We start from the raw sequence: 14656 nt of genomic DNA, 5'->3' as shown, positions 1-14656 counted from the left end.
TCTCATATTACTATGTGAATATATAATGTCAATATTTACGGAAGAATGGTTAAAGTAAATGATACGTATTTTTAAGATCACACACATAATGTTTTCATTTCTACAATTTAAACAGTATATATGTTACAGTAAATATGTGAAATTAGGAATTACACGCTATTACTAAACATTTCAGTAAATACCTGTAATAACTAGCCAGTTTAGTAATTACATGTATTTACTAGATGTTTCAGTTATTACTGGTATTCACTGATTTTTTGGGGCATTTTTACAGCTATTTATTAACATGATTTTTTCGTTTAAAATTAAAGACATAATTCAAAATCCCAATAAGAAAGTAAAGGGATAAGGATTTTAGGGCTTACGTAAGGATTAAGGAATATAAGGCACATCAAAAATGCATACTCTTTAGTGTTTGTGAATTGAAACTGGAAAATGATGGGTTTTTTTTAGTTTTGAAACTCCCTAAAACTCATTTTCAGCATGCAGGACAATGAGATCTATCCAAAATTGAGAAATGCATTTGTGAAAAGTTTATAGGCAACTTTTTCAGCTCTTTTTGATGATAGACAATCGATTATGCTTAATTTGGTCAAATGATCTTGATAATTCTTAAAATCTCATAATTTCTTTACCGTAAAATCTCCATCAGGCTAAGGTTGCATATCGACTTGCCCCATGAGTTAAATTCCTTTTACAAAATAGGTTTAAATACGACTTCTTTTGTCAGACTGTTGCGATGAAGCTGACATTCTTCACAAACAAATTTATACAATTTGATGGCGTTAAGAGTCACATTTTCATATCTCTGTGCTTCTGTGTTTCTCTTTTTTATGAGTTTTTCAAGACCTCCAAATTTAAGCTTATATACCTGCAACAAAATGTTATCCAATTTACAAGTATAAAAATGATCTTTTTGTGGATAGAATAAGTCAACTAAATGGTAGGCCCCTTTTGTTTTACTTTCAATGTTGACATTCTTTTCCTTTTTGTCGAGCCTGCGACTTTTATCGCAAAAGCTAAACACAGCAAACCAACATACATTACGTCGTCAGCGGCGTCCACAAATATTCACCCTGTGGTAAAAGTTTTCAAAATTTTAATAACTTTCTTAAAGTATCCTGGATTTCTACCAAACTTGAAAAGAAACACGTTTATGATCTTGAAATTAATTTCAAGAAGTCAATTGTGTAAAACAAAATCAAGTTTTTCCATATTTTACTTATTAATGGATTTAGTTTTTTCCAGTTAACATTCATTCACACTGTGATTAAAGTTTTTAAAATTGTGATAACTTTCTCAAAATATCATGGATTCCTATCAAACTTGGATAGAAGCTTGTTTATTATCATAAGATAATATCCAGTTTGTAAAAAAAAAATCCTTTTTTTGTATACATCTTATAAATGGACATTTTTTTCAGTTACTATTACATACACTCTGCAGCTAAAGCCTAAAGTTTTTAAAACATTTATTAGATTTCATTTACCATTCAGATTTGGACAGAAGCTTCTTACAGTACTAGTCAAAAGATAGTATCTAGAGGAAAATTTTTATATTTTTTCTTGAGGCTGCGACTGACAGCAAAAGTAGGCTAGACCTGGGTTCCGCATACCCTTACAATTTTAATACTAGTAGCTGAATACATCGGTAACCTATCTCATCCTAGGGGTTGATTTGAAGGTCACATGAATACGTATTCAATGAGGTCTAATTATTCACTTGCATGTGCACAACTCATCAACATTGTTTCTTAGCTATTTTTAACAAAATAGAAACAGATTGGCTGCTAAAAGTTAATTATAATTTTACTAAACCATTTTCGTTAATGATTAAAACAAAACTATCATATTTAATTTTGCATATATCTTGTAGCTAATGCACCTATAACAAAAAAGTGCATTTTAGGATTATCACTTTTTAAGGGTACTCTTCTGTTTAGTATTATCTTAACGTTTGATCAGCTGACCATATTACAACATTGTTTAAACAGTTTGTAAATAGATGTAAATATTCATTTTAAAATTACTAATTACTTGTAATAACTGGACCATTTAAGGAATTACTTGTTATAACTGGACTTTAAAGAAATTACGTGTATCTACTAAGTGCATCGGGAATTTCATGTTATTCCTAAATTTTAGTAATTACATTTAATTCCTTATTTCGCCTATTTACTGTAACATATATATGTGCTCATAGGACAAAACTTTTTTATAAGTTAATCAAAACTATCAACCTTTTTTTATTACATGTTAAATGAACAACCATGAATAATTTGCCTCTATCCCTTATAACTATAACACATTTAACTCATGTAATTATAAGTTGGATTTCTAAGTATGTTTTTGACAAACCAAAGAAGTATAACCAGTAACTCTAACAACCCCCAATGTACAATTCTTTTTGAAATGTGATAGACCCCCTCATCAATTTTGCCATACAACAGAATACATAAATATGTCGTTGGATGTTCGACAATTTTTTAACGAACATATATACGTACTTATATTCTCCAAAAACTCAACAATAAAACATAATTGACAATTATTTAGATTGTGCAATAATAATATGTTTTCTCCGAATATGATCCCGTATTGATATAAGTCTCCATTTTCGTCGTAAAAAGAGATAATCCGCTATCTAGTATATTGTAAAAGGGAGCACAACATCATTCGGATAAGTCATTTAACTATTGAAAGCAATAGATAAAATTGAAAATGCAAATGTGAGTATGTCATAGCGATAACAACTCGATCAAATAGCAAATAACACCAAAGATCAGATGACAGCCGAAGGCCACACACTTTTTGATAGTCATAACTCCACTAACGCCGTTCTCATGAACTTGGACAGTGGAAAAAAATATAAACCATGCGATAAAAGTCAATATATTTCATGATCGATATTAAGTAAAAAATCAACAAACTATAAAACAACAACAGACACACAATCAACGTACATGTAATAGCATACGACGCAAAGCTATCATAATGACACTTGCATTTGGTGGGTGTAAATTGAAAGTGCAATGGAAGGTATTACTAACTAAAATATTTTCGAAGAACAGTATTACATGTTTTAATTGGTACATAGTCAACGGATTCAGAAAACAAACGTTTAAATTTGTGTGAAATATTTTCGAAGGCAGTTCCAACATATTGACTTGCATTGAAAGTGGACAGGGTTATATATGTGTCTATATCGATAACGAATATGCTTAATTTTCATCAGAACAGTCAACTTCTCATTATGTATGTAACGTTTACTTTTCTAGTGAGTGATGTATAATGCTATGAACTGAGTGGAGATCCGTCATTTATTGTTAATGTTACGATGTATTATCGGACTGTTAAACGAGCAACATGAATGTTGACACTATTTACACAGAAATCGATTTACAAGGTTTGGTGTTTTTGTCATTGTTTTGGGGATGTTGTACTTTTGTATTTTGTCCTTCAACTCAGTTGGGTTAGTATCATTCTGAATGGTATAACTGGTATCGTTTACGCGCTTTTTTTTTTCTTATATTACATACATCATTTGGTGTTTGGTGAAAAATTATCTCATTTGTATTTATACCACGTCTTCTAAATTTAGAAGAACTGCACATGTATAAAAGAGGGACGAAAGATACCAGAGGGACAGTCAAACTCATCAATCGAAAATAAACTCACAATGCAATGGCTAAAAATGAAAAAAGACAAACAGACAAACAATAGTACACATGACACAACATAGAAAAACTAGAGAATAAGCAACACGAACCCCATCAAAAACTAGAGGTGATCTCAGGTGCTACGGAAGGGTAGACAGATCGTGCTCCACATGTGGCACCCGTCGTGTTAATCATGTTTTAACAAATCCGGTAAATAGTCTAATTCGGTAGGTGACATTCATGAAAAAGAAGGGGATTGTAGTTACGACGTAAGGAACATATCCGATATCATCTGCGAAACGGTTATTCCATAACTCGTGATGGCGTCCGTAAAGTTTACGAAAATATGGTTTCAAGTTCACAACTTGGAACTCTTGGTTTAATAGCTTCCTTGTGAGCAGCAACCCTCTATCAAGAAAATCATGATAGGAAATACAAGCACGGGAATATCGTATCAATTGGGAGATATATACCCCGTAAGCAGGTGCTGCTGGAATGTTGCTACTTATAAATGTAGTTACGTTGGGAATATGTTGTTTCTATAATTATGTTGATACCTATAGATAAAAACAGCATGTTCATAAATGTAAATTAGTTTATATGCTGTTTTAATCTAAAAATACGTTTACGAGAAATAAGAACAGCAACACATCCCTGCACTGTTAGAAATACCCATAACTCAATCAGATTGATTACCATTTTGTTTATTTTTGTACACTTTTTAATTAATATTTACAACCACCCCAAAAAAAACAAAGATGCAATTGTTCATTTATGAGATATATTTTACATTATACTCTCAGTAAAATTTACATTTAAATACTAATTCATATTTTGCTCAAAGTCATTCATGAGGTTATGAACAGTAAACTCAATACGATTTTGACCAGTATATGACATCAGCGCTGAACGGATGATCCTTCAGCTAGTTACTTTCAATTCCAATATAAATTTGTCCTCAAGTTGAAATTCGTCAGGTGTGTCGTTTCTGAAATGAAAAATACGGACAACGTTTTGGTACAGGTAGCATTTTTTCAAGTATAAGTATATTTTTCTGTGTATTATATCGGAAGAAAACTAAGGATACATTTATGATCTTTAATTTCTCATAATGCTTTTTTTTCTTGTTATAAGCGTAGAGTAAACAAGCTTATATAAATATCTATTACAGTTTTGGTGTTGAGACCTTTTCTGCTGCGTTATAAAATGGTTATGTTCAATCGTTTATTTGTATAATTACTTTATCAATACGTTTAACGTTCCAAGAAATGATTTACGGTTCGATTTCTCAAGATAATTCAGTCCAGTCCTCAAGATTTGGACGGAAATATCCGAATTAATTAACACCACATGGTATTGTTTTAGGTAATAGATTTCTTCAATTAAACTGGGAGAAATAATAAAATAGGTTATTTTTAAGTAGCTTAGGTTTAATACAATATTCTTATATAGATACAAATATAATGGAGCACTTACCGTTTTACAGTTATTTTCATTTGTTTTTCCAGCTTACAGCATAACTGTCATAAGGGCTATGAACAATACCAGTTTGTGCACTCCTCCGGGTGCGGGATAAGTTCGCTGTGTAGAAGACACACTGGTTGCCTTCTGCTAGTGTTTGTCCTTTGGTCGGGTTGTTGTCTCTTTTATACATGCCCCATTGCCATTCTAAATTTGACCATACTCGTTTATATTGTCCAATATGCAAATATGAAATTAGTGAGACAAACGTAAATAGAAAACAGTAATTTGCAAAATATATGATATTAAAAACAATAGGAAATTAATCTGTCTTAAAATAGGACGTGCAACGGTTCCAATCGTTTTCTCTCCGAGGTCGTCTCATTGATTGATTACGACTGCAGAGCATTATTTAAACCCAGAAAAAGTTTCCTCTCACACATATAGTATTATCAATTCTATTTCTTTTTATGAAAGTACAATAATAAAAATTGTTTGGATAGAGTTGGATTGGCACTCATACCACATTTTTCTTATACCTATACACGTATGTGTTTACATATGATTACCTTAACGGAGTGCAATGCTTTAGGTAGACTAAAAGTAAAACATACTGGAACTGTTATGAAATGCAGTCCTAAATTATCTTCATGACATGTTATGTCTATAATAATACATAAACACACTTTAAAGTATATATATAATATATATACGTGTGTTAACTTAGAAGAAGAAAAAACAAAACACATGAAAATGACATGTACGTACAATGAATATTTGATAAAGCCCAAAACCTTTTTACACGAATTTTAATTATAATACCATATAAATACATGAAAGCATCACATATTGATTGGTTAACAAATAAGCTTTTAAGCATTAGAAATACAATAAAATAGTATGTCGCAACATAGTTGAGATATAGGTCAACAAGATAACAACCACTTAACACCAATACTCAACATGTTATTTTACTTCAAGCTCATAAGTATATCAAGTTTGACATGATCTCATTTTTTTAAATTTTATTTTAACTTTTTGACTTAAATGTGTATTGAAAAGTCAAATTAGTATGTACAGTCTTATAACCCAACAGGTAACAGAAATTGCAATCAAAACACAATATGCAGGTAAATTAAATATAATTAACAGTTATAAAAGTTAAAGTAGACATTAAAACAAATAACACGTTTCAAGTTGAAACCTTCGATAAAAGTGACAACATGTAAAATACAATATACATTTCAAAAGTACAATTCAAATCATAATAAACAATACAAATATGTTGAATATTTGATCTGTTCCGTAGAAGTTTACACTATGTGATTAAATAAATGGTAACAAACACTTTTTATTTCTTTTTAAAATTTAACATTATCAACGTTTATTTAAAAATAATATTAGGAATCATACAAAGAAACATACTAACATTTGCCACAGGTACAGTATTGTCCGACCCATCCTGTTACACATCCTTCTGTACAAGCACCCGTATGAATATCACATCTTCCATTAACACATTTTTGGGGATCACATCCCCAAATGCAGGAACCATTTGCAGGATGACAGTGTTGGTTAACACATATAGATGAACATGCTTCGGTACAATTTGGCCCCCATCTACCCATTTGACAACCTACAATAAACATTGACCTTGCTTTTTTTTCTTTTTTTTTTAATGTAGTATGCATTTGCTTTCAAATTTTTAACTTCTATTATTTTATTGAAAACTAATATATCTGTATATTCGTGCGTGGACGTGAGCTATTTGAAACACCAAATTATATTAGGAAAATAATTTATCACAGATTCGAATAATCAAAGGTATTATATTCATTTGATTTGCACCACGTGACTTTGGCCCTTTTGATTAAAATACTTCCAATTGTTTAAGATAGAAATCAAAAATATATATAAAATTTGCGAATAATGCAGTCCTTTTTAGTCAGGAATCTTTAACTAATGTATCTTTAACAACTTCCTTTGGCAGCTATTTACATAAATGTAGTGTCATTCTAAAGGAAAATGCCTAAAATTAAAAATTTTACAAAATTGGAAAGTTAAATTCATCATATTTTCAAAGGCAAAAGAATTTGGCCGAACTCTAAAGAAAGCAAGTAGGTTCAGAGTTATTTAACCTAATAATTTAACCTACAATATGTTTCTCTTTTTTGCGGACAATGGGCAATGAACAATATCTCTGTGTATCATTGTATCTTAATTCCTGTTTTAAATCTTGTTTTTTTTGCGATTTTCGTTATTTGATATAGCAATTATACTACGGTTGTGCTTCCAATTATCAAACTAAAACGACCGAAAGTTTTCTAAGTAGACGATGTCAATTTGAAAATAGACATCATCATAAAAACATGCACAATTCACCAATATGCCCATAAATTGTTGATTCGACATAAGAAATGGCATATTGGCATTTGTATTTAATAGGCAAATACACTTCTATTGTAATGGGCGCTATCATGTAAAACTAGTATTGCAGCAATGCAATTTAGCAAATTACCCCCCAACTAAGCAAGTTAGCATAGTACCCTCCCCCCATCTAAGCAAGTTAGCAAAGTACCCTCTATCTAAGCAAGTTAGCAAAGAACCTCAAGATTTGCCATATGGTACAACAATGATATAGTTGGAAAGTTTTGAACTTCGTTCACTCTTATGTTTACAATCAAAACGACGATTTTACATATTTAATACTGTTATGGTAACTTACAATCATAGTATGACATGCTAATCCTGTCTGACTACCTGATGTCATTTAAAACAAAAACGGACGAGAAAGGAATATAAAGCTATAAAATTGAGATCTTTCCAAATACGCTTACAACTTGATAAATAAAAATATCGCAAAACTAATGATGATTGGGATAATTTGAAAGTGATTTTCATACTACTGTGTAATATATATAAGAAAGTCAGCGAGCGTCCTATAAAAAAATATTTGAAAATAATTAAGAAAGAAACACATAAATTGCATAGTAATGAGTTGAGTCAATGACGACACAGGACGAATGCTAAAAGGTGAGTAATCTCCCTATTTTTTTGTTTTATTTGAAAACGACATCTTACTGAACATAAATGCAACTTTCGAATGATAACCCCCAAAAAATACAATAATTTGGTATTATTAGAACGGTCCATTCTTAAATGAATAAGTTGTGTTCCAATTTTTTTGAAAAAATGAATTACTATTGTTTTAAACATTAAACTGATAACACATTATAGATATTTGTATAACTTCAATTCATATTTCGGCTCGTTTCGAGTTTTATTCCCGTTTCGTGAGTCTTTTTTTTCTACTTTTTACACAAAGACACTGACCGAAAACATCGTAAAATTGTTTTAACAACTATTTTGAAAAAATGTCCAGGCAAGTTACCAATATATCGATGCTGTATGTTAAAACCAATATTTATAATAGCGGAGTATTTTAAACAAAATTTAAATAGAAAGTAACGTGTAAACAAATAACAAGAAAAATATTTGTACAACAGTCTGTTAGCGCACACCAATCACTAGGACTGAAGTCCATTCGAGAAAAAAAAGTGACGCGTTTAAAAACAAACACAATAAAGCACAAACCCACATGGTTCTGACAGCTGATTTTGTTTTTGATTTTGTGTATTGGATGAGCATAAATAAGGCAATTGATTTTTTATTCCTATTTATTAACATTTTGTTATGTCAGAGCGATTTTTGGCATGATTTACGATTAAGATTATTTAATTGATTGGGACTGTACGGTGAAAAATATATGCTTATATCAATGTCATTATGATTTACTGGATAAACGTCTCTCCCAATAGTTAGTTTACCACATCTCCTCAAATTTTTATTGCTGTTTTTTTTTTTTTTGTTATTGAAATTTCTGATTTATTTATCATGTTTATGTTATAAATTCGTTTTTAGACGATACAGTGTATTGCAACATGTTTTGCAGATACATATACAACCTACCATTTATAGCAACATAACACAATTCAACTACCGGTCCGGTATTTGTTAGAACATCACCTTTAGTATCGTAATAAATGACATATTTTCCAAGTTGATTACAGGGAATATTCTGAGTAATGTTTGGGAGACCAGGATCAGGATCTTCGTAACAGAGATAACCATCAGGTGGAATAGTTGATGTGTTGGTCACATATAATCTAAATCCATCCATACGATAGGCAGCTGTAATAAATTGATTACAAACTGAACTAAATAAAAGCATGCAATACTGATCGATCTTCAAAATATCCTTAAAAAGCCTTGGGACCTTGAATTGATATGAGTCGTAAATTACGAAACCAATTGATTTGGAGGACAAATAGTTCAAGTTGATCTCATACGAGTATCTAATGTTAACAGTTTAATTTGTGGGACCAATACAACAAATATTCAACATATATACCTGATATGTAAGTAAACAAATAGTTATCCTCTTAAATTTAGAGAACAAAGCTGATAGTATCTGTTCTTTATCTCGATCAATTTATATGATGGAAAAAAACATCTGGAACAGGATGTTCATTGAAAAGAAGGTACGTTAGTATACTGATAATATTATGTAACTTCTTAATTAACATCATCACATCATAGCACGTGACATCCAGTTTCTCACGAAAACGGGTTCGAAACAAATTCCTTTGACCTATACATTAAATTGTAGGAAATGAAACCTGTAACAGTTTGTTCCTCAGCAACTATAATGTCAATTTGGATACATATCAAAATATGAGGCATAATTAAGTGTGTCTATTGAAATATAAAAATGAAAGTGAAATGTTTGGCAACATTGATATAAAAGAGGGGCGAAAGATATCCTATACTATAATCTATTTCATATTTTAGTTTTCCTTATTCAGACTAATTTTAGTGCGGTGTACAAATGAACTAGTTATGTGAAATCAATGCTAAATACGTGCTATATTCTGCCTACACCCACTTCAGAGTTCAAATGTTGAATAATACTATTTTAAAATATGTTTCGATCTAAAGATTTCACACTCAAAACATTGATAAGTCATGTTCAAAGGCGGTTATTGAGAACAGTTTGCATACATTGGTTATGTATAAAAAATGTTGCATACTTACAATCCTCTCTGTAGTATATACTTATATCTGTAATAAATGCAGACAAAAATGAAAATTGAAACATCCACCATGCTTTTGGTGCACCGTCCACGTTTGTGGTTGAACATGTTTCCAAAGTAAATCTATTTGATATAGGTGGCAATATTGCACCATCAGGTGTGCTTCTTATAAACCTAGAACTTTGGGAAGCTGTCCCAAATGGTGTAAGATTATCTGCAAGATAAATATAAATAATGTCGATTTAATATGAAAAATGTTGATATCACAGATATGTGACCATCATATCCCTGCCGAATAATACGTTAAAATATGAAACAAAATTGAACATATATTTGTTACTGTTAATTTTGTGTGTGGTCTTAAGATTTCAGTTAGCTTCCGATACCAAATTTTATACACTACATACCCCTTTAGTAGGTTTTCATGATAAACCAAATTGTATTACAACATCATTTTGTGTAAAGCGTCTGTGCTTGCTTTTTTATTGTTACATGTATGTTTCGTATGTGTTTTTGAATATTGGTATAAAGGCGTAAATATAAAGTTTTTAATTATGTCCAAATAATTTCATGATTTATCATTTTGGGATGAATAAACGGTTCCAGACTTTATCCATAATTTGAAAATACAATCTTGACAAGTATTTAATCGCATATTCTACAATTGGTAACATTCAATAGGTGTTACTCTAGTTCACACGATCAAAATGGCTGAATTACCATTTTTCATGCAATCTTTCGTCAAATAAAAAATTGCGATTATTTATCATCAATTACGTATGTTACTCAAATTCTGCATATCACATTTCAATTAAGACAATAACAATCAAAACCAAGGAGTAAACAAAGACTCACTAAACCAAAGGACATTTACATCAACAGTTATAAATAATAAATAAGAAACAACGCTAACTCCACTAAAAAACCGGGAGTGAAATATGACGGAGTGAAATATGTCGATTAAATATGACGAACATAACATGAACACCGACAGTTTTTTTATTACCACTAACGGGCTAACAGAAGTTATATTGATTCGAAAACAACAATATTTCACGAAAAATCATACCATTAGAATGACACAACGATACAGTATTGTTAGCTACTCGTAATAACATTTAATTGTATTGTGCAAGACCTTTTACATTCAAGTTATAACAAAAGGGCACTTAAAATATGTCAAAATGATTTGAATCCCAATAATCTAAGATGAACTGTCAAATAAAAAAATGTGTATGTCATGAAAATTATCTCCGAATCGCTGTGCTACAATAAGACTTAATATGTAAAAGTTCTAACAGCCCTTTATAACACTGATGAAATCAAAAGACCACACATTTTCAACATTATACGAACATAATCAATTGTACATGCAATTGTAATTGATTCTTCGAGAGATGTGTTCATAAGGTTTGATAATAGATCAATATGTCCAAAACATGGCCAAAATATTTTACCTAAAATTAACAAATCGAAAAAGGGCACGCATGATTAACTAAAGTATGACAAACGTAGGATATAAAAATGATCAGGCTATCGGTTATATGTAAATCATAAATACAGCAACAGTTCTTTACATCTGTTCAATAGTTATAATTGGGTTGAACTAAAAGCTAAAATCCAGATAACGAACTAAAACACAGGGAAACAATTTAATTATATTAGGAAAACAACGAGAAAACAGAAACACTAAACTTTAATAAAGATAACCGCCAACATACAATGCAATGGACTATAAATAACAACTGCCATAATCCTGACTTGGTACATGACATTTGAAGAAATTAAAAGATGGGTTGAACCTAGTTTTATGACCAGCCAAACATCCCATTTATATGCCAATATTACACATACTGCTAAAATGATAACACTACGTGACAGGAATACAGTACAAACAATTTCAAGAACACTCAGCACAGAATACATAAATACATAATATAATAATGCATTACAACATGTCAACCGATGAATAGCAATGTCATCTCCAATGCATTTTACGACAGCCCACCAGGACACCACAATTGTGTTCACTTATTCAATAACAAAGATGTGTAGGGGACTTATTAAAGGACTCAATATATACATAACAGTATTACCGGGTGGTCCGGATCATAGTAATCGTATTGAGTTTTCACCCGTAGTGCATGTACAGTAATATTTACGCAATCGCCATCCGCACAAATAAATTATTTTTGTAATAAATGTCTCATCGGTAATCATGCCTCGTCTAATTATTTATATGAACCTTAAGCAATGCAATTTACTATTTACAAATCAACTTACGTTGGGCTCTTATTGTCCACTGGATAGCTGTGTGGATTAGAAGGACTAATAACATTTGTAGGGTTGTTATATCCAATAATTATAGTCAGAATTATTATTAGCTAAAATGAAGAAAATAGAAGATCAATAATATAATAAATCATATTAGGTAAATAATTAATACGACATTCAATATGAGGGTGAACGTTTTGTGCTACTTCAAATACATATAAGCAGTATTTAAAAGTTGTAAAAAGGAATACAGCGAGTGCATTATAAGAATGTACATCTACAACAAAATGCTTCTATTGAAAACCAAAAACATCGTAAAATATTAAAGCAAGAACAATTGAGCATACACTAACAACATAACGATTGAAAACTTGAAAACTATAACATTGATTTGCTCCTGATCCTATTCCTAGTGTTAGTCTTGTATAATTTGAAATTTTAGTTTATTTATACATTTTGGAGTTTAACATGACATCCATTATCACTGAAGTAGTACAGATTTTCTTTTATTGCAAACTGAAGCACGCCTCCGGATGTGGGATTTTCTTGCAAGCGGTGTCTTCGGCTGTTTTTTTCTCTAAAGTGGGGGTGTTGTGTCGTTGACACATTCAATGTGTCTTTTACTTGTAACACAACGTAGTACGCATTTAAATCCAAATAGAACTTACGCATGTGTGCTACTGTCATTATATGTAAAATTGGTTTTTTTTTCAAATGACAGTTGAATGACTGGTGATCAATGTAGATCACTTTGTAATTGATAATTTTGAATAATAACAAAACTCTGTGTATTGGTAATATACATGTAGCTAGCTAAGTAGTTAAAATTAAGTCTTAAAAAGAACAGCTACAATTATAGTGAATTCATATTCCTAATAAAATAATATACACATATGTATATACAACGCCATCAACGGTGAACATCATACTTTTTTAATAATAAAAACATATAAATCTCGCATTGAAATTGAACAAATTCAATCACAAAATGATACAGGTGTCGACTACAGTTCACGTAAACGCCAACATATTTCGTTCATTTATATGATGGGATAAAAAACAAATTAATAAAATTTACAAACATGACAAAATAATAATTAGTTAGTCTATATATAAAGAAACAACACATACCTTCAGTAAAATAAGACTTCATAATGTAGAAAATTAACCTACACTTCATGATATCTCCCTACACCATTTTAAATAGTGACAAAGTTTCACCCATTTCAGTCAAGCATACACTTGTAATTTAATATTACATTATAAATATGTGATGGTTACGTTTAACAAAGTATGATCAAGTTACAATGTATGTTTTTTAAAGTTCACAAACCTTCAATTAAATCTTCATTAAACTTAAGTATTGTATAATTTTAAAGACACAGGGTGAGAATGGATTTAATTAGGTGAAAGACCTTATCTAGTCCTTCCTATCAATTAAAACAGAATCATAAACATGGTTCAAGAATATTTTTCTAAATTTACAAAACATACCTTGTAGAGATAGATTTTCTGACTTAGAAAAGACTATTATATTTACATAAAACAAAGTTAAAGAATGATATATGACAGATAACAAAAAACCCATTACTAGTCAAACCCATATCAATAATGGTTCATGTTGATATTTTTTTTAAATATTATACAGATAGCAACAAATATGTGAATAAATATACTCACAGACTAAAATCACAACACATATTTTTTGCCTTTGATGATTGACACGTCCAATAATGAAAGGAAAACCAAGATTTAAGTGCATAAAAGCTGATTGAAACGTGACACAATAAGATGTACCTTTTCCATTCAATGTCTGTCATGTTATTTGAACTTAAAACAAAAAGGTTGGGAATACTTAACATTAAGGAATTTAACAATACAAGTAATGAGCCTATAAATCAGAAATTAATTTTGAATACTAGGAATGAAACTGGTAATAAATATTTCAAAATAAAAAAGAATTATAAAAAGTAAGATCATCATACACCACTTTCAGTTTTATCGTTTTCGGTCGTTCATCAGACAGTTACTGAAAGTTGTTACGCAGAAAAATATTTATTATCATTTGTGACCAATGTCTTTTGAACGTTCATGAAATATAGATATTGATATTATGCAATTAAATAATTTAAGGAATAACAAAATAATGGGCATAGGATAATGACAGTTG

The 14656-nt window shown here is 30.4% G+C and overlaps 1 protein-coding gene across 2 annotated transcripts; it reads right to left on the bottom strand.

Annotated features, from left to right (window-relative positions):
- Positions 1-6483: 6483 nt before the first annotated feature.
- Positions 6484-14277, bottom strand: LOC139488014 (multiple epidermal growth factor-like domains protein 11). Of its 2 annotated transcripts, XM_071273323.1 has the most exons (6): positions 14167-14227; positions 13618-13675; positions 12496-12596; positions 10214-10426; positions 9089-9310; positions 6485-6755 (listed from the first exon to the last, which is right to left on the bottom strand). In XM_071273323.1, exons 3-6 carry the CDS (start codon positions 12548-12550, stop codon positions 6544-6546), a joined length of 702 nt encoding a protein of 233 aa, XP_071129424.1. In that variant the 5' UTR covers positions 12551-12596; positions 13618-13675; positions 14167-14227; the 3' UTR covers positions 6485-6543. The 2 variants fall into 2 exon arrangements, with proteins under 2 accessions (XP_071129434.1, XP_071129424.1); XM_071273333.1 differs by lacking the exon at positions 13618-13675 and having other exon boundaries at positions 6484-6755; positions 14167-14277.
- Positions 14278-14656: the final 379 nt, after the last annotated feature.

Source organism: Mytilus edulis, chromosome 1 (assembly GCF_963676685.1).
Source record: "Mytilus edulis chromosome 1, xbMytEdul2.2, whole genome shotgun sequence".
NCBI classification, from domain to species: Eukaryota; Metazoa; Mollusca; class Bivalvia; order Mytilida; family Mytilidae; genus Mytilus; species Mytilus edulis.
The sequence above is the reverse complement of the archived record's forward strand: the minus strand, read 5'-3'. Positions and strand labels throughout refer to the sequence as shown.